General features: G+C 37.8%; 1 protein-coding gene, 2 long non-coding RNA genes and 1 other non-coding gene across 6 annotated transcripts in view; 2 read left to right on the forward strand and 2 right to left on the reverse strand.

Moving 5' to 3' along the window:
- LOC148722631 (uncharacterized) lies at nucleotides 1–9,700 on the reverse strand. Its single transcript, XR_015992773.1, has 4 exons — nucleotides 9,678–9,700; nucleotides 5,884–6,118; nucleotides 3,987–4,076; nucleotides 1–610 (listed from the first exon to the last, which is right to left on the reverse strand). It is a non-coding gene; the product is annotated as an uncharacterized LOC148722631 (long non-coding RNA).
- Nucleotides 6,363–25,627, forward strand: LOC111325399 (uncharacterized). 3 transcript variants are annotated; one of them, XR_015992778.1, is made up of 3 exons: nucleotides 6,363–6,886; nucleotides 23,222–23,429; nucleotides 24,922–25,627. It is a non-coding gene; the product is annotated as an uncharacterized LOC111325399 (transcript). The 3 variants fall into 3 exon arrangements; XR_015992777.1 differs by lacking the exon at nucleotides 6,363–6,886 and adding an exon at nucleotides 22,177–22,561; XR_015992776.1 differs by lacking the exons at nucleotides 6,363–6,886; nucleotides 23,222–23,429 and adding an exon at nucleotides 23,549–24,539.
- Nucleotides 15,639–17,722, forward strand: LOC148722632 (uncharacterized). Its single transcript, XM_088736918.1, has one exon. It carries the CDS (start codon nucleotides 15,639–15,641, stop codon nucleotides 16,890–16,892), a length of 1,254 nt encoding a protein of 417 aa, XP_088593044.1. The 3' UTR covers nucleotides 16,893–17,722.
- Nucleotides 18,430–26,115, reverse strand: part of LOC111325401 (uncharacterized) — a 37,391-nt gene continuing 29,705 nt past the window's right edge. Inside the window, exon 3 of the long non-coding RNA XR_015992772.1 lies at nucleotides 18,430–19,040. This is a non-coding gene — a long non-coding RNA (uncharacterized LOC111325401). The remainder of the gene's footprint in view (nucleotides 19,041–26,115) is intronic.

Raw genomic sequence — 26,115 nt, forward strand, 5'->3', positions numbered from 1 at the left:
CACAATGGAAAAACTGCTTTATTTTCACTTATATGATATATACAACTTACTTGTTTGAAATATCCCTAATAAAAAAAAAAAAAAAAACGGCGCATGCGTATTTAAAGCGCCCCATCTTTTCTTAGTCTTTTGGCGGGAAAATTAAAACATTCTTGAACAGATGTTACAGAGAAGCAATTAGCAAACTAACCAGCGCATGCGTAGTTTTAGCGCCTGTATTTTTGGTGGGAAAATTAAAAATTTTAAGCCTCAGCAAAATAATTCTGAACTTTGACTTATAAAGATTTTCAAGGCAGAGCGACCAAAAAAGGTGTGCAAGAAATTCCTACCATGCTCCGCATATAGTAAAAATATCTGATCTTGAGATAATTCTGCTTGATACATTAAAGCAGAATGTTTCCATTTTCTAACGCTCCAGCCAAACTCCAAAATTTGATGCGTAAAACGCCAAAATTGCCAGAGTCAATAACAAAGTGTCCACCTTGGCTAGAAGTTTGTTGCTTTGTGTGCTTCTGCGGATCCTCTGACCTCAGTTGAGATTTCTTTTAATGTCATCACATCAGGGGACCTGAAATAAACAAAGTCAGGAGTCCATCACTGTGATGGGCTCCTGACAAAGACAATTAATAAACAAATACCAAAAGTAACAGCGGCAACCTTTTTTTTTTAACATTGTCTTTGTACCACGATAGCTGGCTATAGAAAAAGACTTGAGTATTTGTGCAGCAAATGACGGATATCCCAGCTACTTCTATTCTTAACGCCGGTTAAGAAATATGCTATAAGTATCTTCGAACATTATCGGATACGACCATAACTACCATAACCTTGAAAAAACTAAGATCCATGACCATTTAACCTTTTGATCCCCGAGACTGGCCAGCATCTTAGTTTTCTTGCACTATTGCCCCTGAATCGTACATTAAGGTCAAGAGAATAAAGGAAATTATCACGAAGTAAAGAAGCTCTCGATTGTCAAACAAATTCTCCTTGTCATCACCTTAGGAAATGTATAGAGAACAGTATGGAGAATATACATACTGCAGTTAGGGTTGATAATCAAGACGCAACATAATCAAGACACAAACTTGATTTCTGCCACCTCTGCCGTTGTTGGCACAGCAACACATCTAGTTATGCAGTGTGGAGCGGCACAAACACAAGGGAATTTCAAGTGAAACTTTACACTTGTCTCTGTTCCTACTGCATCGTAAAAATTCGCGCCGTGATCTTAATAAAAAGTTTTCAATTGGTACACGAACAAACAACAATTGACACAACTTGACTGAAAAGAATGCTACGCTGAGTCGTTCACTGAGAGCTTTTGCAATAAAGAATAAGACAGTGCTTCTTGGAAAAAAAATCCAATACGCAACTTGAACAAAATTGAATGATGATCATCATCACGTCTTAAGATCAACTTTAGATAAACGCGCGACTAAACGGGGCAGCGTTAACCATGTATTATCATAAGCTTAAAATAAGACCAAATTTGCACAGCTAATTTACATAAAAACGCCCGGCAGCTAAATAACGGTAATAGGGCTGGAGTGGAGTCTGTCTAATTCATAATGGCAATAGAACCGAGTGTAGTCCAATTCGGTCTGTAGTCATAGAAGTGATTACAAAATCGGACAAGCGCGAAATACATTTATGAGAAAGAATATCTCCGTTAGAGACATTGTCTTCAGTAAAAAAATTCCTCCGCCTAGGAAATTATCCAGTTTTGTAGGGTAAGTGGCTGTTGCTATGGTTATTGTGATCAATTCTGTGATTGGAGGATTTAGCTAGGAAGGTTTAGTTGATTTGCTGCTCCAACTGTCGATTACAGGTGTCCGATTACAACCAACCGTCCGATTCAACTGTCCGACTGAAAACTCTAAACGGTATAATTAATGAAAAATAGAGCAGGTAATGCATCAGTCACATTTGAGGAAATTGCAATGGTCATATGAGTTATTAACCGCGTATGATTACTGACTAAATTGGACGATTGGAAGTTCTGTTACCAATCGATTGTAACCCTTACAATTTTACAAGTTAATTAAATTTATACATTGAAAGAAGGACTTTTAATTCCGATCTTTTTAACTTAGCATTCACTTTACAAACGCCACAAATACTCACTGAGAAGCTCTAGAAACAACTTCCTATATTTTGGGAAAACACAACTTGGAATGGTTTGCCATTGCTATAGTTACTGTAATCAACTGGTGGATTCATTTAAGTATATTCAATCTGATTGGCTGATCAAACTGTCCGATTACAGGTGTCTTAATACAACTCCTCAGAATCATTAGCGAAAATAAGGCAATTTATCCAAGAGACACCTGCGAGGAAATTACGATGGTTATAATTAAGGGGACAATTACTGGGGAGACCTCGACTCGTTTTTTTTCACTTCTCGGCTTGAAGCCCTAAATATTATTTATCACTAGTATTATCAAGCCCCCCTATCATTTTAGTCTTAGTTTTTTTTTTTTTTCTTGGTTTAATGTTATTATGTACTTTTTTTTCTACCTCTGGGGTGAAATAAAGTTATTTGTTATTGTTGTTGTTGTTGTTGTAGAGCTCACTCGGTCAATGTGCTCAGCAAAAACAATCTGAGCAAACTGTTTTACTTTAATGTACATAACTATGTTTCGTTCACGTGCCCTTCTCTGGAAATCAGCGCCATCAAATTTTATATTACTCAATAGTTTTCACAAAAATTGGCAAATTTTTTTCTTAAGAGAAAATATTTTCTATCAGTAAAACACATTTTGACCCCGGATAGATGGTGACTTATCTATGATATGTTTTCGACAGAAAAGGAATCTTTTTAACTCTTTTGTTCCCTTCAACGTAATTTCCTGCTTGGGAAGGGTTCTTGTCGGTAAATTAGACGTAAAAATATATAAGAAATTCTAGGTGCGACATTTTTTCCTGCCGTTTTTTTATTCTTTCTGCGTGTTTGAAGTTCATTTATTTAAGTCTTTTTCACTCTGTCATTATACTGATTGTTTCATTAGCGCATTCCTTTGTCATTTCGTTGCCGCCTTGTCGCTGCCTTTTAGTTGCTTGCATAATTTATGGATGTACTATGCCTGTTTTCTCGTTTTTCGCGTCAAGCGCCGTTTAGTAACCGTCCGTAATGCAGTCCCGTCAATAATCTCAGTTGGTCTTTGCAATGGCCTTAACAATGTAAGTGGACTCTGTAGTCCTCTCTCCGTGGTGTTGTTCGTCATTATGTCGTGTAAATATAATTGTTTGTTATTTTCATTAGTTTCAACGTAAGTCAGCTAAGCCGAAATAAAGTGTATTGTGTTTATCTACGAGACGTGGAGTTGTCTATTTCCAAGCCACAGATTTTGCATAGTTGCAGTTTCACCCCTCATGCAATTAACAAATGGTAAACACCACAGCGTACACTATTGAGTTATGGATGCACGCGGGAGGTTGCTAAGCACGAAAGAAGCGTAAGAGTCGCTCGAGGCGATAGCCGAGAGCGACTCTAGCTTCTTGAGTGCTTAGCAAACCTCCCAAGTGCATCCATAACTCAATAGTGTACGCTGTGGTGTTTACCATTTGTTTTATAACATAACATTGATACATTGTAGCTAAAGAGTTCCCTTTTATTTAACAAATCTTACGCGACCAGAAAAAACAAGCGCGCGCGAAAAAGTAGCCTTTGCATTTGCTCACGTCAGCAGCGTACACCCATGGGCAAATGGGGGACGCTAAATTGACCAATCAGAGCGCGCGCTTTACTTTGGTTATGTTATAAAATAATTTCATGCATGTTTTTGCTTGGCAGCTCTATCTGCCCAGCTGTCAAGGCACCACTACCATCATCAATTACTGCCTCTGTTTAAGAATCGTTATACCTTTTTTATAGAGAGTTTGAAGTTTCTTTGCGATGATTCCATTTAGCCTTGGTTTTCTTACACTACCCCACAATCTTTTTGTCAGACTATTAAAATATGCAAGTAAAACCTGAAACTCACCAAAAAAAATGTTGTTCTCGATAAGTCCAGTCAATATCTTTCACTAAAGACTCACGATAAAGCTTCCTCTCCTCTTATCGATTTGTTCCACTTGTTTGTAAAGAAATGAAGACAGTTAATATTGTATTAGCTCCTGGGCCGATTGTTAAGTATGAAATAGTAAAAGAATACCGTAAAGAAAGCTGAGATAAGCCAAATGCTTATTTTGTCAATGCTTTTCTTCTCGTTCGTGTTTTTTCCCATGGTGTTTGATATCCTAATATTCTTAAAAGTTTAATTTTTGCTGCAACAAGTGCGTTCTCAATAAGTTTTTTTTTTTTAATTCTTCGCCCACTCTTGAATGACCCGTGCCGGTTTTATGAGAATTTCTCTGCTCAGTGACATTTGAAACATTTCTTTACATTCCGGTGATTCTTCTCTCCTTCACCCAGAGCCCGATTCGTTTCTATTTTAAGGTGTATTAGTACAGCCATTATAATAGAAGCACATGGTGATATCTCATAGAAAGGCAGACAGCGAGGCCTAGATAAAAAGATCGACAAATCGATGACGTAGCCACCTCAAATATAACAGAACTGCTTCTATCCCAATTTAATTAGCATTATGCGTGCGAAAGAACTTTTGAGGGAAGTCCAAGAAATTGCCGGACTCCTAAATGTAAACTTAGAAGGTCAGTATCGAGAGAGCAGCTGTCATAAAAAAAAGATCATTGTATATATAGTATGTGATGAGAATTTCAATTTCGTATGCCTCGTATTAAAAATAAATATTGATTCAAATCTTTAAGAGAAAAATTTACAATGTTTCTTGGAAGTTTGATGAGGTCAAATCCTGTTAGACAAGGGCTGTGTTTGGATGTTTCCCCTCAAATTATTTCAATCCGTAGTTTTAGACTTACCGACAGAATTATATCAAATTCAGGGTGCTGTAGCCTTCTATAAATCTGAAAAGCTTCACTTCAAGTCGGAAAACTAAGTTCAAAAGTCGAATTTCATTTGGCTTTTCCCTGCTGCAGTTTTTCTTGCGATCAATTAAGTTCAGCTTTTTGGACAGGGCCCGTACCTGGAAGGTTGACGGCAGATAATTTCTGAGTTGTGAATATTTTCTCAAGTTTATTCGTGCCAAAATTTCAACACAAATCGAAATTTAGTCTTAACTGGTTGGCCATAACCTTTTCAAAATTCAGTTTTGGATAGTTGAACTCACGTCTCGGAAAGAGTACCATATAACCCCAACATTAATTATGCATTCTACTTCTTTGTCTTTCACGACAAAACTTTGAAAACAAAGTCTACTAGTCTGAATGCATAATTAATGTATGGGGTTATATGGTACTCTTGCCCACGTCTACATTCGAGTTCTCAAAACTTATTTCACGACACTGAGGTCAAATTGTTTTTCAGTGTGTCAAATCGTAAATCGGAGGCATTTAAAATGTACGAATTGAGATTCGCATGTTTTTGTTTCCACAAATTGTCTGCAAAGTTAAATGCTTTATGATTTTCTTTCTCAGCTACCATTTTTAACAAGGGTCTATCTGATTTATTTTTAACAAGGGTCTATCAAGAGTTCTTTTGTTGACACTTTCACTTCGCTTTCACCAGTGCCACCAGTGTATCAACCGTCTTTTTTGTTCACTCGACCGATCAGACAATAAACACGACTTATTTTAACTGGTCTTAACTATTTACTTTAGAGAAGATTGAACATAACCATTTTAAACAATGTCCACAGACAAATTCTGGTCCCCTCGTCCATGACCAATTTAGAAGTACGCCACACGATACATCATGCTAAGCTGTAGGACCCTTTAGCCGAGTCTTAAACATTATAAGAGGCCTTTCTTTCGGGAATTACGCCAAAAATACCGAAGATGAAAGCTCTGATTTATTATTACCTGGAATTAAAGACGGCATAGTGGCGAACTTCAGCGGTTTGCTCTTTCATAATTCTTGATTCTGCACATTTTCCAAAGTTTCGAGACGAGCACATGTTTTCTAATTTTGTTGCCATCTTTCACGGTCATTTACACATCGAATCTGGTCCAATTCCAACAAATATCAGAGGAGGCATGGTTTTACACATCAACTGCAATTTGTCTTCCACTCAAGGCACCACGCGCTGTGGTGAGACTAAAATGCGAATAATAATGTACAGCAATTAGAAATTCAAATAACCTTTGCGTACGTTTATCTATGGAAGCCCTCCGAGAATAACATCATTTTTACCAGGCTCGCTCAGAAAAGTACAAAATTTCATAAGATTTAATCATCAAGAAACTAGGATAATGCGTTCGAAACCAATTGGTTAAAAAAAATTTTCATTGTCATTTTTTTTTTATTTTCAAATTTTGGTCAAGGCCCCCTTCCACTAGAGCACATGCCAAACCAATCATCAATCATCGATTTTCGTTTCGACCCTTATAAAGCAGCTGATACCTGATGTCTCTGCATACGTTTTAGAGATCCTTCCATGCTAAGAAAACACGTTAACTCTGTAACAGCCAGGAACTGATGAGAAATTCTTTCTTTCAGCTGTTTTCGTTTCCTGGAAAACTGTTTAAAAGATTTTGGCAATCACCGAAACTCTGGCTGATAAGTCTGTAAATTCTTCGGAACTAAACTGTACCGCTGAGTTACAAAAAAACTCGACGATGAGCTAAGTCATTGCTATTTTCATATGAGACGCAGCAACGTCTACAACGACGAATTCATAGAATTGGAAAGATGGTAAAATTTTGATCATTTCTGTGGCAAGAAACTTTATACCGACAGTACCTTCCCCTCCCTTGGTGACACAAGGAAAAAATGTGGGAGTAACCCTGCTACAGACTGACAGTTTATTCACGAGGAGTCAGGATACACTTGTTTACTACATATTACAAAGGCTAAGTTAGTGTGGTAAGTATACAGGTTAGTACCTTATGCAGACTTTACCTGTATTATTCACTTCATTACTTTTCTGACAGAGGTTACCATATAGGTATACATATCCGCTTTTTAAAATCGTTACTTGCTTCTCTATGGAGAAATGAGGGAGATTTAAAAGTTTCTTGGATCAAAAGAAATGTCTATCACTTATTCACTATAAATGATTGCAACCTTGCTGTTTCAAGTCATAATATTTGATAGACATAACCGCTCGTGATTTTTTTTGTAATAAAAAAAGAACCATGTAGAAGAGCAATAAGGTTAGAGTTAGGGACATAATTCACATCTGCACAGTGTTCTCAAGGCGATTATCAACCTGCTTGTGATAGGCATATAACTCCAACTATGAGAGTACTCTGCTGATTGATAACCGGAGCGTGTCCTACTAATTTTTGCGCGCGGGGGTAGAAATGACCCGCGGAAACTGAACAACTGGTTGCCAAGGTCAATAATTTAGTGAAATGACACGTCACTAGCTATCAAACGTTTGTTCAAAGACATCCATCAATGTTTCAATGGTGTTTACTGCAGCACAGGCTTGCTTACGTTCTTTAAACAGCAGGGAAACTTCAAAACATGTTATCAGAACTGGTTATGCATTCTCGAAATTCGTACTTTCGCAACTCTTATCATATATCTTCTTGTGCTTTTGAATGCTTCTTTCGAAAGCTCGCAGGTCTACTTCAATTTGATTTCAGTCGAGGAAACAAATTTTGCTGCGGAGTTGTTCTGTTAAATATATTGCATCACTTTAAAATTAATTAGTTTTAACCTGATTGAAAAATAACTTCGGTTAACCCACTAAAAAGTCATTGTCAAATTTCCAACTATTACCAAAAACTTAGTTGCTGATTCCAAAACTAATCGTTTCTTGTAGAGTCTCAGCGTGGTTTCCCTAGATTTGATCCCTTAAGGTTATTTCCAAGAGAAGAAAGAACTGAAGTCGTTCATTAAAAGTGACAAAATTTGCGCTTTTAAAAAACCGCACAAAAGAAGAATATTGTCTATCTCTCTCTCTCTTAAGTTGTTCACCCGCAAAAACTATAGTCAAAACATGGCTTGAATGTTTGTTACAATAGACCAGCAAAATCGCTTATTTTTCCCATGAAAAAAAAATGGTACCATTTTTATTTTTAAAAATGTATTTGGACATTTTGGAGTGAAGTGATTGAAGGACATAACAAGATATTTTATCTTCATACTCTGTAAACTGTCATTTCGTTTGATTATACAGTTACCGACACCTGTTTGTGAGAAATTTTGCCTGAGGCTGGTGGGCAAAACACAAAACCTTAATTTCCTTGTAACCCTACCGACATCATGGCAATTGATGACAAATGGCGCTATCTGCTTCCTCTCCGATATTGTTTAAATTTCGCGGTTTACAAATTTATTCGACCCACCAACGATGATTCCTTTGCGGTGGGCTGTCCAAGCACGAAAGGTTAAAATTTCTAACCGCAGCGCTTAATCCGCCATACGAAAGATTTTCGCCTCCCCCATAGACACTGCTAGGGTAAGAATTAACCCCTTCAGTTTCGAGCGTTGCCAAAAGATTCTTTGTTAAGACCGCAAAATAATCATTGTTAACTCAAATCGATCATTTAGGAGTGACTCAACCGTTACTTTTACGGTTTGCCGACAACCGATAAAACACGATTTTTTAAACTTTTTGCAGCTTTAAAGACAAAACTTAAACTAAAACAGAAAGTGTTTTTGAAACCTTTAAAGAGTCGGTTGGTTCCTACCACAAAAAAACTACTTCTAGAAAGCATAATAAGGCAAAGAAAAATAAATTTCCTTTGAAAAGGCTGCTTTATCAAAGTCAAGTATGATCAAGATAATTGATTATTTATCCTCGTCCAATTCACATATTGTTTTCACAACGTAATCATCCAAAACGTGCATGAGCTTATTCGATTCCCTCAGTTGACCTTACTCCGTCATATAATCTTGTATCCGAAAACAAAAGACAGATTTTTGACAGATTGGATCTATTGTTGTGGCTGAGATTATACGATACACCTCGCCAAACAGGAAATTAAATTTAATCGCCCAAGGGCAAAGTTTTCTCATTCCAGATGGTTTAAAATCAGCACAAACCAAACTTATCTGTGAATTCCCTTGAAGGGTTGAAAAACGCTCAGCTTTTGTCATTAAAATGTTTAGATTGGGAGATACACATCAAAGATCTTAGAAACGGTTTAGCCGTTGTCATTTAGCTTCAAAATTGTTTACTTTGTGGGAACGTTTGCCTAAAGGAGTTTGCTTCGATTAAGTAATGATAACATCATCGATATCTTTAGTCGTTTCGTTCTGGTGAATTCATGAACTGCCAATCCCAAAATTCTCCTATTTCACTTTGAACCGGGTTCAGTTGAGACATCAAACTGCTTTAAAAATGATCTTGAAATAAGAAAAAAAGAAACGTTTCGTAAAAAAAAAAAACAAAACAATTCATCCAAACAGCTTAAAGGTGACGAAATCATCTTGTTGCATAACATTAACGCCGCTCTGTCGATCAGTCAGTCTCCACCGTTAATCACCTCCCCTCCCCCCGATAGTAATAAAATGCCACAAGGAAAGACAAAATTGTCACCGTAACATCTCTTGCAATTTCCATTCTAAAGAATTCGTCCTGACTAATTTTGTTCAGATTTGTAGGGATGTCAGTACGTCGTAAGTTTATACGTTTTAAACTAAACCACATATTTTTCATCAAAATCATATGGGATGTACCGTCAATCACTCGAAAACTTACCTTAACGTTTCAACGGTTCAAGGTTACAAAGCTATTCATATTAAATAAGAAACTCTAAGGAACTGATTTGAAGTTTACCCTCCCGCAGTGAAAGTTATTTATTCACGTTTTATTCACTGAACGTCAGTTGGAGGGACGTTAATTTAGGGAATGAGAAAAAAAATTGGGCCTTTTTGCATCTCGAAGCTGTCTTGGCGACCTCTTAGTGTACCACTACAAAATGGGTTCGTCACATGCTTACTTATCTCAGAATACGTTTAAAACTAAACAAGGATGTCAAGGAGAAATATAGATATGAATTACGACGAATTAGGAATGATTCGAAAGAATTAAAGCGAAACTTATTTACAACAGAAATTATAAGCTGTAAGAGCTGAGAGAAATTCTTACTTCTAAAAACCAAGTCAAAGAGTAAGATCATACGTGTAACTGAAATAGGTACCTCCATTGAACTAGTAAGGGAAAAGATGTCAGCATAGACTTGCTCACAAGCGCCTTTGAGCGCGTAGCGCGAGCGCGAAGCGCGAGCCGAGTCGTGCGAGTCCTTCCACACCAGAACAGAAAACCAAGCGAACGACTTTGAGAAAGTCTAATGTCAGCACGGCTGAAGGCGTGCTGACATCGCCTCCCTATCACTTCCTGCCGGACCACCTGGTATATGAGCTTCTCAATAGCGGGTATGGGAGCTGGCTATTAATGGGTTTCGGAAATAGAAGACATAGCTTATATCATGTAGATTTTTACCTTATTATGATATATAAAATCTAATCGTCGCTGATTACTCTCAAATCACTGTAAACAGTCAGCCACGGTGACTAGTTTATTTCTCTATAAACCAATTTTATTCGGCGGATTTACTCGGCATTACCTTCATCGCGTGGCGCATTGTTTAAAGCTGAAAAAAAAAAAAAAAGCACTGTAGGCGAAAGTGATACCCAATTAAATTTGAGCCATTACTCGCTGTAGACAAGGTTGTACAACAAAGCCTTTTTAATTGGAATCTTGCAAATTGGTCTACTGAGCACCTAAATCAACATTAGTCACCACAAGCGGCAGCGCCGATAAAGAAGAATTCTCTCTTCCTTCCTGTATGATAAATTCAGCAGATTGTTAACGGTGTTTGGACAAGGCACAGATTACCGAAACATGTCATTTCTGGCTATTTTCCTGTTCCAAAGGGGTCCTTATTGCGAAATAGCCCCTGATCGGTCTTTTCAACGCAACTGACAGTTAATTAACAAACTTAAACTACTGAATAGGAAATGGTTTTATTCGATAACTGTAGACAGTAAACTTGTTTTGGCCATCACTGCAGGTGGCTCGACCAATATTCAGACAACGCTAACTTCTTTTCTTTTGGCATAAGTCGTAGAAGCGTTCGAGAAAAATGTCAAACGACTATTCTTAAGTTCCAATCCACAAATATTTGCCAGTTTTCTACCAGATATATCAGTTTTAAGAGAAACCGTCAAAGAATATATATTTAGACAAGTAGGTAATGAAATATTTAGTTTTCAATCTCTTAAGTAAACACAGAGTCAATACATGAATTGTAAATAGTTCGTTTTATTTAAAATAGCCACACTTACATAGATTTATGCAGACGTTAAATAAACGGGGTTCATTTTGCGCTGACTTTTAGCCAAAAGAGAAGTCCCTCAGGGATCCATTTGCCAGTAGCTGTCTTTTCTTGACTCAACTCAAAATGTCTGATCAGAGATAATTGAGAGAAAAATTTCACTTAACCTTGAAACTTGCGTAAGTTAAACTTTGTATTGGCACAAAGGGGTTCCTATTTAATTCCCACCCACATAATTCTGTTTGCTAATCCACTGCAGAGAAACCTTGGATAGAAATCTCCAAGTACATTTGGAAGGTTCATTTAAGGATAATTAATTTCAAACAGGCGCAAAAGGAGCTACGATAGCCTCAGCAAATAGAGATATACGCTGTGTAAATAAGCTGTATTCCTCCCGCCCTTCCAAGCAATAAGTAATAATTGGGATCAACCTAGATAAGAAATCAATCCTGTATTACTGCGCCCCCTCTCTTGCCCCCTGCCAGTGTGTAGTGTCAACAAATTAGAGTTTTGTATTGTCAAACACGCTATTCATCTGACTTTCACAAGGACATTTAAAAGGATAAAAGTTTCGCCAATGTCGAGCACCCAAAGGCTTTGTCAGATGGCGGTTAATGGATTTAATGAAGGATATAACGATTTCACGTTGCTTTTAATTAGACCGTTTGAAGTAGAGAGGGTTACCTTGATAAGAAGTCAGACTGAATGTATTCCCTGAAAACGATTATATCGCGTAAAGGAAAATTGGTTTCTGAAACAACTAGTATTCTTTTTATGCCGCAAGCGATATCGTAATGTCCTCCTTGTCACTAAGTTTATCTCCATGTTCGGAAAGAATGAGCATAATTGCAGAAGAGACAAGGTTAAGAAAAGAGAAAAAGAACCGATAAGTGAATCACGCGAGATTTACTGCAATTGCCAATAAGTTGAAGATGAAGTCCACCGCTATCAAGGTAACTGCGGAGAGAATTAACTTCTTTAACTTTCTCTATTCTTGTCGTAAAAACTCCAAGTTTCATGGATGTGGTTTTTCTCTTATTGTACAACAACCTCTCCGATGTAAGTTTCTTCATGTAAACAACGTCTCCAACAATTGCTTCAAAATCAAAATATAGTTTGACATGTTTGCTGTAAACAGCAGTGGCAGAAAATAAAATACAAAAGTAATTTTTCCTTATTCTCACTAAATATGAGCGCGGCAGAGTTTTCATAAATCTAAGCCCTCCTTTTTTTTGAGCAGTGTAGAAACTAAAATTTATCTATCTGGCTTTCCATTTCCTTCTTAAGAATTGCAAATGAGCTCCACATAAAAAAGAAATGACTAGATTTTCACACTTTGTGTTTTAACGTAAATCAAAGCAAAATTGATAGAGCCAATGAAAATGCAAGGAAAAAGAAAATTCCGGCTATTTTGGTAACGCCAACAAAAACAAGGGACGGCAGAAAGCTGCAAGATTCACAGAGATATCATTCTTTCTTCCGAGAGTATTCTTCTAGAACGAGATAACTTTTGCAAGGCCGATAAAAAAATCATTAAAACTTTCACGACACACATCTTTGCTTAGAAAACAAAATCATAAAAGATTCCATCCTTGACCTTGTTCTGTTTATATTAACAGGAAACTTCGCGTGGGCCACGTTTCTTTTGTAAGGCATAATCAAAATATGTTCTAAATTTGCATTCCGACTTATTGAATGTGAGCGCTCACAGCTTGAAGCGTTCTCCCGAAAGACCCCATGTCGGGATCATTTTTGATCAAATATTGATTTGGGGGAAAGTGGATGAATACGTATTAATTTGACAGCAGTTTACTCTCACGAAGATTCACTTGATACGTATATTTATCGTGCATGGAAATTAGCGCTGGCACCGAATGAAAGATTGATAAGTTATTGTTGAAGTTTACCTTAACTTGCGATTCGCAGCGAGCTCAATGTTTTCTGTAGCTTGTCACGAAAACTTCTTCAGGCGAAAGCAGCATCAGAGACTTTCACTGTCAAAAAAAAGAAAAAAGCTAAAAATTTCTAGATATATGAAGTGAATTAACTGTTACATACAGTCCAGCTTTGTAATACACCCAAAAGCACTTATTGTAATTGTCTGGTGAAGATTGCTTCACAATCGACCAAGAGGCGTAGGGGTCTAATTGTTTTGGACACTTCGACAGTGAACTTACGGGATTTACTTAAGTGGTAAAATGTCGAGAGGCGTCGTGACACTAATGCTGCTAATGTGGATGTACTTCTTGCACTTTCCCTCCCTCCTATCATCAAAATAGGTAGTTTTCATAACTTGAACAAATGTTACTTGCAGGGGGTCGAGGTACGCTTGGCCTTCAAATCGTCATCATCTTTTTCCAACGGTTGAACCCATTGTTTTGTCAGTCAGAGCATTTTAAGTGACAGACTAGTGCCGCAAAAAACACTCATTTAGCTTTGTGTCGTAAAATGTCGTAAACTGCCCTAAGTTTTACATATCAATTTTCACGAAAAATAGCTCTCTCAAGATTAGAGTTGAGAGTTGTTTTGAACCACAGAAATGGTTAATAGCTTAATACATATTATTGTGTACATCGGAGGCAAGTCTGAATGGGTTGAGCCCACGAAATATTGCTGGCGTTGGGGGAAATTTTCAACAATCATTGATTATGTCAGCTATTGACGAATTTAGCAGGAAACCAGGTGGTAACAAGATGTTTGATTTTTAGCAGCAACGAATGTTCTAGTTTCTTTCGGCTGGCTAATATCCTAAAAACTGCTTACAGATTTCATTGGGTGGTAGAGCGCAAGGGAGATAGATTCTTCGATGATACCGTATCCCTTCAATACTCCAGAGTCTGTCACTGGCACGACTTAACTCGTGTTAGGAGAACAAATAGTTATGTTTGATGCGACAACCGGTTGTCATGAGTGCTTAGGTGTTGCCGCTGGGGTCGGCGTCCACAAAGAAACCTAAGACAATAGTATCGCTTCCACGTAACCAAGCCGCATCGAGGAAACTATCGGTCTTGTTCAATTTGTTTGTCTTCAAACTGTCAACAAAGTGAAGAAGAAGGTCGTGTGAAGAATAGCACTAACTTTAGTTCGTGACTATAAATGTCACAAATCGCGGAATATTCACAAACAAATTTAACCTAGTGCTTTTTATCAATTTAGCTCAAGTGTGTGGTTAAACCACCGAGATGGAAGATCTTTCGCGCTTCCAGGCGATAACATCGCGTTGAAGGAGGGGCTTTTCAATTATAATCTCTACCAAAAAGTCGATGGGTTCTGGGGTACTGTTCCCTCAAGAACAGCGTTTACATTACAATCATTTGCTAAAATGAAACCAACGATGATTCGCACGACTCTTGATAGCCTCTTGCGGCCCCTTGCGTGCGTTATCGCCCGTGACCTAATGACAGAACAAATAAATAGATCTGACAAAAGTTGATATTCTTCTTCACTTGTTCATGACATGAAAAGAGAAGCCTATAACACTACCATTTATTTTATTAATAATGGCTTGGGTTGCCATAACGTCCAATGAGGCCTCAGATCGATGAATGCTCTGTAGGGGGGAATTTGGTTCGTTTAACCGTCAAAATAGGCAATTAAAATTCTTTAGTTCGAGGTGGCATGTGCTTCCCTCCCCTTAATCAAACCGTCCTTATACGAATTGTAAATATTTGAAAATTACTTGTCGGCACCTCAGGACAAATATTGACAATGCAAATTAATCCTATTCGACTCAAGAAGGTGGCAAACAAAATTTTCAGTGTGTACAGTGACCGTTTTTTTTTTTTTGGTTTGACTGTTCGAGTTTGATGCGAGAATTTTTTCCATATTGTTTCTCTAGATTGCAAATGAGATTGTTCGAATGAGACGATTGCTATTGAAACACTAACAATTGATTGGATTCGATAGGACGAACACATCGTAAAATATTTATCAACCCAAACACCCTGGGGGCGTTAACGCGATGATTGGATAACGAAATATCAACAACTTGCTAATGCCAATCAAAGACCGGTGTAGTTCAGTTACAATAGACCGAGAACTCATGCTGAGCTCCGAACACAACCAAGTACAGATGCTTGGATGAACGGTGAGTCGGCTTCAAAGGATAACACTACGACAGCAGCTTTCAAATCCCGCGCATTTTGTACAAGTTAACCGCGCTTCCCTGTGTGAGAGGTATTGCGGAATGTTCGTGCTTTTCTCAGTCGAAGAGTTCGACTTGCCCAGCACGACACAGATGCTTATTTAGTTCCATGGGAGGATGACAAAACTGTGAATTAAACAAAGAGCCAACCCGATTGATTCATTTAAGTTTTCTGTCCGGTTTCTCACGCGATTATATTGTGGAGAAAGTGACCCGTCAAAGCCGTCCAGACAAAAGAATGAGTACTGTGCAAGACTCTTTCAACGTTCCAAATGGCTCTCACTATCCTTTCACGCCAGCTCAAGGCGTGCGCTCCTCCGCTCGTCCGTCGGCTCATGAGTTCTTATTCGCCGGACCCGATAGCTTCACCAGTTCTAGCGTCGCAGCTGTTCGTCCACCTAACAGCAGTATAAATCTAGCATCTGACACAACTGTCGCTAGAGCAGGCAGCAACCAGCGACAACACAACATGTTCCCTGGCTCGGTTATACACCAGCTTCACCCAAGCCACTTCAACAGCCTGCAAGAACCACATCGAGATGGCACCAATGGTTCACCTCACGGGTTTTATTCTGTTGCTCACGCTCATGACCCGCCCGGCTCTCACTATCAACAAACTGGCGGACCTCTACCCGGGCCTTACAGGTTCACTAAAAGCATAGAGTATTACACCCGAGACGACAAATATGAGCCTCATCATTCACAATTTACGAGCCCGTTCGCTGCACCGCGCTACGAATTCATGCAGCACGCAGGGCTAACCATGCCTGGAAGTTACCTGCGCCAGCCTTTGAGTCATGTGGTGGTTTGTGAATGGATCGAACCGGGCAGTAAAGGAAAGCCTTGTGGGAGACAATTCTTTCGAATGCACGACGTAGTAGCGCATCTTTCCGAAGATCATGTTGGTGGACCGGAAAGCAGTTCTCATGTGTGCTTCTGGAAAGATTGCCCTCGTAATGGACTACCTTTTAAAGCCAAATATAAGCTTATCAACCACATTCGTGTGCACACGGGAGAAAAGCCTTTTTCGTGTCCATTCCCTGGCTGTGGAAAGCTCTTTGCTAGATCAGAAAACCTAAAGATTCACAAGCGAACGCACACCGGTGAGAAACCGTTTATGTGCGAATATCCCGGCTGCGATCGACGTTTCGCAAATTCGAGTGATAGAAAGAAGCACTCACACGTTCACACGTCTGATAAACCTTACATCTGCAAAATAGAAGGATGCAACAAGAGTTATACCCACCCAAGTTCCCTTCGAAAGCACATGAAACTCCACGCGAAGCCCTCGGAATCTCTCGGTTCGTCAAGTCCTCAAGATGAAAGTGTGTCTTCCGGCAGGACAAATTCACCAGCTTTCCACACCACTTCAACTTACCCGCCGATGTCGGAATGGTTTAATCGCTTACCATCGACACAGAATCACGAACACTATCATATGGACAATGGCGCAAACATTGCTGCCGCACAAGCTCCTTTGGCGTCCTACTGACATCCTACCGAGGAAATAAAGACTCGCTCTTTTAGCATGGAGACAAGATAGAACTATTTAAATAACCGTTTCAATCAACTGTAAGCGGGTGACGTCTCCGTCAAATCGATCCACAGAAAGATGTGTCGTTCAGTCGCTCAGAAAAAAATTCGCGACAGGATATTTGCTATTGGAAGACCAGATCCAATCTAGTCTAACACTGGAGCAATGGTAAAAAAAAAAAAAAAAATTACTCTAAACTTGGAATATTTCATTTTCATTATCGCAGTTGAAAAAACTGTGGTGTTTATGGAGGATGCCAGTCGTGCAACATTCGGTAAGTGTCATACAAAGGCGAACTCAAGAAGCCGCGTAAAAGAAAACTTCTGCCTCAAAAACTCACTTTGTATTAAGGAAAAGTAGTTGTGGGCCAGAGGGTTGACAATTGGAAAAAATACAGACAGTCTATGTTGGGCGAGATTTCAAGCAAATGGAAACTATAACAAAACTTCGCAGGCAACGACTACCGGAGGGATTTGAATCTATCAATCAAAATTACCAACAGTAAGACGGAGTTTTAGCTTACAGTATTTTCTTATTTATGTGAAAATATTCCCTATTCAAAAACAGCACTGTAAATAGCATATTTAGAATTTGACATCGTCTAGTATATTAAAAGGAAAGAAAGTTGAAAGGGAGGAATCTGATATCAGTGTCAAATTGATTTTCTCATTTCGAAACTCATAGTTCGTTGATACAGTGTCTATTGCTGTAAAAGTAGGACTTTCTTCTTCAATTTGGAATGCCATGTTTTAAAACTGAGAAAACAAAATAAAGCTTTCGTTCTGTGAGGCAGGTTATTGTCCTATTTTCTACACAAAATTGATTGTCTACCTGAACTAGATCATGATATTCACATCTGAAGTCTGTACGTTTTCAGGCCTCAAAAAGCTGTTGAAGAATTTCAGCAGCCCTTTCACTGTGCTCTCCATAAAAAGTGTGAAAAAGAAAAAAAACTGTTCCTACGCAACAACCTTTATGTCTCAGAATTCAGAGAACAAATTATTCACTTGCAAGTATGAAACTGGTGTTTGTTGTATTGAACTTTGTAATTAAATTCTTGGAAGTACGTTGATTAGGTAAAGAAAAGCGTCGTTAAGTGTTGAAAAAAATGAATGCACTTGAGTAGAATAAGTTTTGATTCGACCCAAATTTTTTGTACGAAGAACCATTTTCCACTCTAGCTATCAAACACAGCACCTCAGCGTTCAAAGAGGCAAAAACTATGACGGTTTTTCTCGAACCACGCGGGGCAATATCTTTCGTCCTGTGTCGATCGGCATATATAATTAATTAATCTTTGTTACTCTTAAGATGCCAAGTACACCCATCCTGTCGAAAATTGAGATTGAAATGACCATGATTAGGCTATTTGTTTAGTTCTCAAGGACATCAAAATAAAACTAACAAAACAACTCCGTTTCTTTTAGCCAATTACCTGTGTGGAACCATCTCACAGCTTCTTACTGAGATGTTTGTATCAGTTGAAAAGCCGGCATCTACAAAGGATTTTCTTTATTATAGTGTTTTTAATCTTCATGATTTCTGCCCAAAGGCTCTTTCAAAGGCAACTAATAATTTCGACATGTTTTTTGTAGCTCGTCCAAGCGCGGCTCCGGACAAAGACCGCAAACACTGTAAAATTACTGAGGCAATATCTTTCTACAAAGGAAATCAATCGGTTTTACACTTGCTTTTTCAACGAAGACAAAACTCAAAGACACAATAGGCTTTTGAAAGAGCGCTTAAAATAGTCCAGTATCTTATCGTGAGGCGGTCATACCGCTTGATGCTCTCACGTCACTGAATCATTCGACTGGTTTACGAGAGTCGTTAACCAAGGCGGAAAACCTCAACTGGTTAAGATATCCTGCTCGTGCAGATATTTCAATAAAATAGAGGAAGTAGGTAAAGCCTTCCTTCTTTTCTTTAAGGGCTTAGTTGCAGTCAAAACTCAAGTGATTCATGCAGGGCTGTCTAAATATGTCGTGATGTGGTTCAGCGCTGCTAGCCTCCCACCACGTCACGCTGGGAAGCGTGTTTCATAAGAGAAAGTCCTGTGCTTGTTAGTTTCCAACTGGTGCAAACTTTAGGGATCCCAAATAGACTCTGCAGAAGAGAGATTGTATTAGTAAAAGTTGAGAAGATCAGGAGTTAGATTGCTTTCGTTGGGAGGAAAAACCCCATGGTTCACGTCTGCTACTGAGTTTAATGTGTACATCACGCGCCTTGGTCTTGTGTACGATTCAGGAAATGACAAACAAATGAAAGATGGTGTTAGTAACAGGAGATGGGATCATTTTAATGAGAACCACTGGAAATTAAAGGTAAAGTTTCGTTGGTTCAGCAAAAGACCGACAATTGACATGCTTGAGTTCATCGGCTATTTGAAATCAGTGAAGTCAGATGGATCGACCCTGAAAAAACCTTTAAAAAGTCCTTGATGAGTTACAAATAGGAATACAAAGATAGAATTCAGGAAATTTTTCTCATAAAAAGTTTTTTCCTTACTGTCCTGCTTTCACAAAAAGGACGTTTCCACGTAAATGCTTTGACAATACAATTATTTATTAAATAAACCTGTATTCCACTGCTGGTATAGTTTCGTATTGATCTAAGCTTGTACCTTAGACTATCATCTGGTTTCAATATGGAAGTAAATTGCACGATCTCTAGAATTCTCTTTCTCCCAAGTAGAACTGGTTTATGGCAAAACGGAAGAACTCCCCTAGTGTTACAATCACTGTCACCTTAAAGTAGAGTTGAGTCAGTTCAACCGGTGAGCATACAACAAAGTTAGCTAAAGACTTATCCAGTAAATGCTGTTTGTGCACGCCTGTTTAACGCTAACTTGTAATAAGGCCATAAATGTGGCTGTTGTGAGAATACAACGGAAGGTCTTTAGACACTTTTCTGACGAAAATAGGCTTCGAGGCAAGTTATAAAAGGTTTTGGAACATATGCCACACGTGGCCATTTCTTCTTTGAGAAGAGATTTCGCACAAAGCTCGAGCGAACTCTGCTTGAAGGTACCTCAATCAATCAAGTTTAAATCAAAACGAGAACCAAATTCCGAAAAAAATTTTTATGATCATGTGAAGTGGATAATTATAGGCTTTTTGGATCACCAAGTAAACAAGAGGTTATTAGCAAAGAATCCGCAATTTTTTGCATGATTTATGATAAGAGTGTTGTTGATCACTCAAGCAACTGCGAGGCGATGTTGTGCTCTTATTAGTTTTAGCATTGATAAATCTTACTACCTAATAAAACCGATCTATGTTTTCTTTCCAAATAAACCAAAACCAAATGAAATGACGCCTTATACAATGATATGCTTCTAAAGTTCGAAAGCAGGTCGATCAAATATTCAAACAATCTAAACGCGTGTTTTTTTTCCTGAAAAAACTTTCAGAATCCTCTGGTAAGCTATGAAATAGAGAAATGTTCCAACATCATTCTTATAATAACTGAACGTTTCTTTACATGGCTGCCTCTCATGCAAAAACAGTAAAAATAAACTAGACTTTGGACAAGCAAACTGTGATGATGACAGTCAAAACATGGTGGAGTTGCAAACACCCAAAACTCCACCGAGACAAATTAAAGACATACATTCAGGGCAGGTTCGAGAATAGTGGTTTGGATATCATTACCAGCGACTGAAAGTTGAAAAAGGTCGAATAATGTCAATGAAAGATTGCCGGAAACGGTGTGACATGTTTTCCCCTTGTTGTAAAGGAATCCTTGGTTTAACACGAAGCCAGTTGTAGGCAATGAACCCACCAATTGCTGGCAGATGCTCTGGTATATGAGTAATATTTAGTAAAGCTTATCACACACAAGTTGTTTTGTACAATTTTTAGATTGAAAAGAAAATCAAACTGGTTATATTTCAGTCAATATCTGCCGCCACAGAGGGAAACATTGCTTCGCTTCATGCAGTTCAATACATTCAGTGTATTCGGCTCAGTCTTATATTTTGATTATCCAATGTGTCGAAGGATGATTTATGTTTGAGATACAGCAAACATCGACTAATATAAAATTGCCCCGATTTTAAAGCGTTCTTGTTCTATTTACGAACTGCAAATTGTTCGGTAATTTTAGAAACGTTTGTCCTACATTCTAAATAGCTGCAGGGCGATTTAGCTGTCAAGAAACACATAAATCTTAATTAAAGGTTCCGTCCAAAAGCACTTGTAATGGAACGGCCCTCGAGGGTAAGTTCCTTCAGACAAGAAAACGAAACTAAGCTAGTTATGTGATTTTTCTCCAACAGCAAGAAGGAACAAATATTTAAGAAGCGTTTCATCAAAATAAAACCTTGGACGCTATTTCTTTTCCTAAATTTAAATATGAATGACAGGAATAAATATGTTTTTCACACAAAATGTATCTGTATATGAGACTTTCAGAAAGCAATATTTTATTCAGTTTAAATGCTATGTTTCATTTTTATTCGTCGGTAAACAGGTAGGAATATATGACCACTTTGTAACAGGGCACAGCTTGTAAGTGAGTAGATGTTTCTTTAAAAAAAAGTGACTCCCCGTGGATTCTAAACCAGTTCTCGCAGCTTACTGTAAATCTTTTGTGCTCTGATCACGGAATCTAGAAGCGTTTTCATTTTTGCCCTAGTCCTAAAACTATAAAAAATTCTTAGCTTGAAAGTAAAACTGAAATTAAAATAAGGGATTCCTCGACAAGGAATGCTTAATAATTGTGTTTTTCTGTCACTAAGGGGTTTTCGGGAAAGCAATGAATACCATTTCCATTTGAAGTTGTGGGCACACAATGGTGCAAGTAATATTTTTGCTGTTCAAAAGGTTGTCAACCAAAATATTCCTCAAAAACACTTGTTGAGAGGTGAAACAGGAAAATTCGTTAAGTAGAGATTTAATAAAAAATCAGTGAAGGACATTTGAATGTTAATCCGCGTTTCCAGTGTTGATTGTATCGAAAATTGTTTCCACTTGCTCAGCTAGGAATGTCTCCTATTTAATCATTTTTAAAAGAATTTACTTGCATCATTTGGAAAAAATTTGAAGAGCCAAGGTAAACTAAGCAAACATTGGAGAACATTGGGGGTGCAAACGATAGCGAATGTATCAAAATAAAACCTATTTTGAATAAATGGCAGAATTTCACGTCCTATGTACTTTCTCGTACGTACCATTACGTACCGAGAGTACCTACAAACACAAGAACAGCTGTAGAACAGTTGTCCATGAGTTTCCCTTCTTACTTCCATTGGTCAAAACAACTCTACTTCATATGACTTTGTAAATTTTTGGGGAGACACTCCTTTGAAAGGAACTTTCTATGTATCTATATTTTGATGTCATGTAAAATTAGGTTCATAAAATCCAGTATAGATATACAAATACCAAAACAGTATCAAAAGCAATGTTTTTAAAATATAAATCTCTGATCCCTCTCAACTATACTTTTGTAATCACCCTCTAGGTCAGGCAATGCCGTCCAGCAATATATCAAATTCATCAAACTGAATTTGCCATGAAATAGACAACACCCAGGGTTATTTCAACCAAACATATCAAGATGTCGTAACTGATTGAACCTAAATATATGCGTCGGGAAATTTGAGAAGCTCACAAGAAAAAAAGGTAGATTAAAAGAACGCGATACATTGAAATCACAACGGAAATAACAAGAAGCAACCTGTTTGAACATAGTAGGATTGCCAATGAACTATGTTTAAAAACTGAAAGTACAGCCGTAAGACATTTGCAACTGCTGTAACCCGAGTGGCTCCGGCTTACATTAAGATTCCGTCTAGAGTTATGAAGATGTTTGCTGTTGACCTCCTAAAATTTAGAATTTGAGGTTTGGAGTCGTAGAGATTTATTTACCTCGAAGGAAATTCGATCATAACAAGAATGTTCATTGTCAGAAAGGCCACGTTTTAGGATCGAAACATCTAACTCACACGATCTAACCAACCTAACCCAATTCCGCCGATCATAAAAAGAATGTTCATTGTCAGAAGGGCCACGTTTTAGGGATCGAAACATCTAATCCAATACGGCGGATGAGGAATTAAAAGAAAAAAAAAACCATGAGAGAATTTGAAGATTAAGGACCGGTGAGACAACCTGAATAGTCATGGTTGAACAGTCGCATTCGAGTACTTACAATACACACGCTTATGATAATTGCCTTGGGCTCTGGTAATCTCAACTTTAATGCAACCGCGAAATATAAGACGAAATATCGTCTCTTGCTTTTTGTGCTTGTATGAATACGTGTTGTTTGACCTGTTGTAGATTCCCATAGAGTACTAGACAGAAGAGGTCGACGGACGTCACGCCCCGAGAGATATAAACACAAGAACAAGGCCCTAAAACATGTCCTTGACACAAGCCAAAACTACACAATTACTTTTGACAACATATTTTGAGAGTTTTCGCTCCAACTTAACTTATTATTTCTGATTTTGGACGTGGTCTTTTCTTCAAAAAGGGACTTACCGAGGTTCGATCAGTGCTTATTCAAACTGTTCAGTTTTACTGGTAGGATAGTATAAGTTATGCATGACTTGGACTGTCTGGTAAATCAACATAGTTTTATCCACACTTCTTAAATGTACGTACGTTCAACATTTCAAATATTATTTACAAATTGCAGTATTAGACATCATTTTTAAACGTGAAATTTTCTTTACAATTTCTTTCCAAGGCTATCTGAAAAATTTTCAAATATTTGTAGATCCTTCCTTCTGAGAAAGTTTTGCTGTCTATTAAACATTTATTTTCAGTTTTTCTTTCCTCACCAGAGATTTAATTTTAAGAGCAGATGAAATTTCGGTAAAACTGTTTGACCGTGTGAATTTTTAGCATTTCTTTTTCATATCCGCTGCAATTCATTGTAACAGCTTTCGAAAGTAACCATCTTCGATGGTGAAACAGATTGATGGCTAATATTCCTACAGCACCCACACTAACTCTGAAGGGACTGACACAAAAATTAAGATTCTTTTTTTAAAATACTGAAAATAACCGAGACAAAAATGTTTTTTTCAAGAATAAGAATTGCATCAGAATACTTTTGGGTTGAAGTAAATCACGTAAAGCCATAAGGAACTTTTAACACCTGGTTGAAATGGCACGGAAAGAAATTGAAGTTAGCAAACAGTGGATTCAGTGTCATTGGGCGTGGACTTGGTGAACTTAAATTCCAGAAGACCATTTGCTTTTAATCAACTTGCGAAAAGAAAGTTATCAGTAAGATTTGATGCGTCGAGGAAGGCTCCTTCGTCGGTTGTTTGGCCGTTGTTCGTTACGTAAGATTCTAATCGGGAAGTAAGGAGTAAAGATGTATTGCTATCGAGAAGGAAAGGATATTTACTTTTATTTATCATCGAGAAAACCCACCAAGCATAAATAGTGATGAAATGATTTCCAATCCCTACGAGGAGGTTCTGATTAAAATAAGATATGGATATTTGTATTAAGCAAACAGAACGCCAACTCTTCGAGCCAATATATCTTGCATGTCAAGCGCCGAGCAAAGAAAACGATGTGCGGCAGATATACATTTAAAACTGTAACTAGAAAACCATGAAGTCATTGTGTTTCGCTCGAGGTATTTTAGCTGTACATTTTCAAGGAATATAGCATTACTACTTTACTATTACCATTATTTAAGAGGATGTTTCATTTACCCGAGTCTCCGAGACTAAGTTTTGAATCAGGGATCTTACAGATGTATTACTTTTGCACAAGTGTTGCTAATTTAGAAAGCACATCCTAAGTAAGAATGGGCAAACATTCCCAGTTTGTCGCTCGTATTGCAATTATCTTCGATTTACATAAAATTTAACTCTAAAGGACATTAGTGATGAGTCTGCTAAAACTGAAATACTTAAAATAATTGCTGTTAACGGAGTTTCGTTATCCACTCATTCTGAGGAAGTACTATAAGGATAAAAGCCAACCCTTACAGATAATTTACGTTCTTTCTATAGATGCTGCTAAAAAACTCATTGATGATAGAAAGAAAAGAATGAATGGCAAGGACAGTTCCCGCAGATCGTAATATTTTCCAAAGCAATTTGTATAAAATGGAGGATCTTTGTAGTCATACTACAGGAAGAACGACAGGGCTGCCAATCCTTTTATTTCCAGTCACCCTTCTAATAGGCTTTTATCACATAGTCTGCACTTATAGGATAAAAATTTGCACAAGATCTGCTCCCTCAAAGAAAGATGTTGAAAATTTATCAAGGGCGTGACACAAAGAAAAAAATCTATGACCCCTTAGGGTTTCGAAGCATAGAATTTCGCATTTCGCGATAAAATGTTCAAGCAAACGAGCTACAGAAAATTAGTTGGTGAAGAAGGCTTACTAAGAAGCTCATTGTTTTCAGGACAAGCGCTCGTAAACTGCAAGGATTCTTATCAGCAATATCGAAAGCGTTCTTAGTAGTACCCTACCTTTTGGCTGATTTATATGAATTTATTATAACTTTTGTGAGACAGGTATAGTTTGCTTCACGATATTCCAAACAGACTTATAATGTAGCCACTGAGAAATTACGGAACGTTCTGGCCCTAACCATTAAATAATCACGAACCGAGTGATTTTGGCTTCAGTTTTATAGTTTCAATTTTAGAACAAAGACCTTTCTACCACCTCACCCGCTGAAATAAAGATTGGGGTCTCTTTCTCTGTTTCTGTTCCTTCTTTTCTTTAAATACCCGTTGCAAGAAAATAATCTCGTCAAAAAGTCGTGTTAATCCAAATCCGATCGTTTTGATCTTCGCCGATTGTTTTTTTTTTAACCGCAAAGGAAAACCGATTTTCTCTGACAACACTCGTGGGGAAATAGGCGGGGAATTTACATGAATTGGTGTAAATAAAATCTCAGCCAAACAATTAATGCTGTTTAACAATGATTACAGGCATCTTGTTCGTAACTTTTACAGAAATTACTTGCTATGACAATAAGGACATACATTTTCTGGTGTTTTTCCGCAGAAAAAAACATGCTTTTACGATAACATTAAGTTGTTAAAGCTAGTCTTCAACAGGCCTTGCCACATTTTAAATCGGGCAGCATTTCTGAAATTGAAATTTCCAATCTGTCCTGTAGGGAGAACTTTTCAGTAAGCCTACTTCGTTTGCCACGCGTTTAGCGTGTGCTCTGGGAAACCAAAAG

This window comes from Stylophora pistillata, chromosome 10 (assembly GCF_964205215.1).
Source record: "Stylophora pistillata chromosome 10, jaStyPist1.2, whole genome shotgun sequence".
Lineage (NCBI taxonomy): Eukaryota > Metazoa > Cnidaria > Anthozoa > Scleractinia > Pocilloporidae > Stylophora > Stylophora pistillata.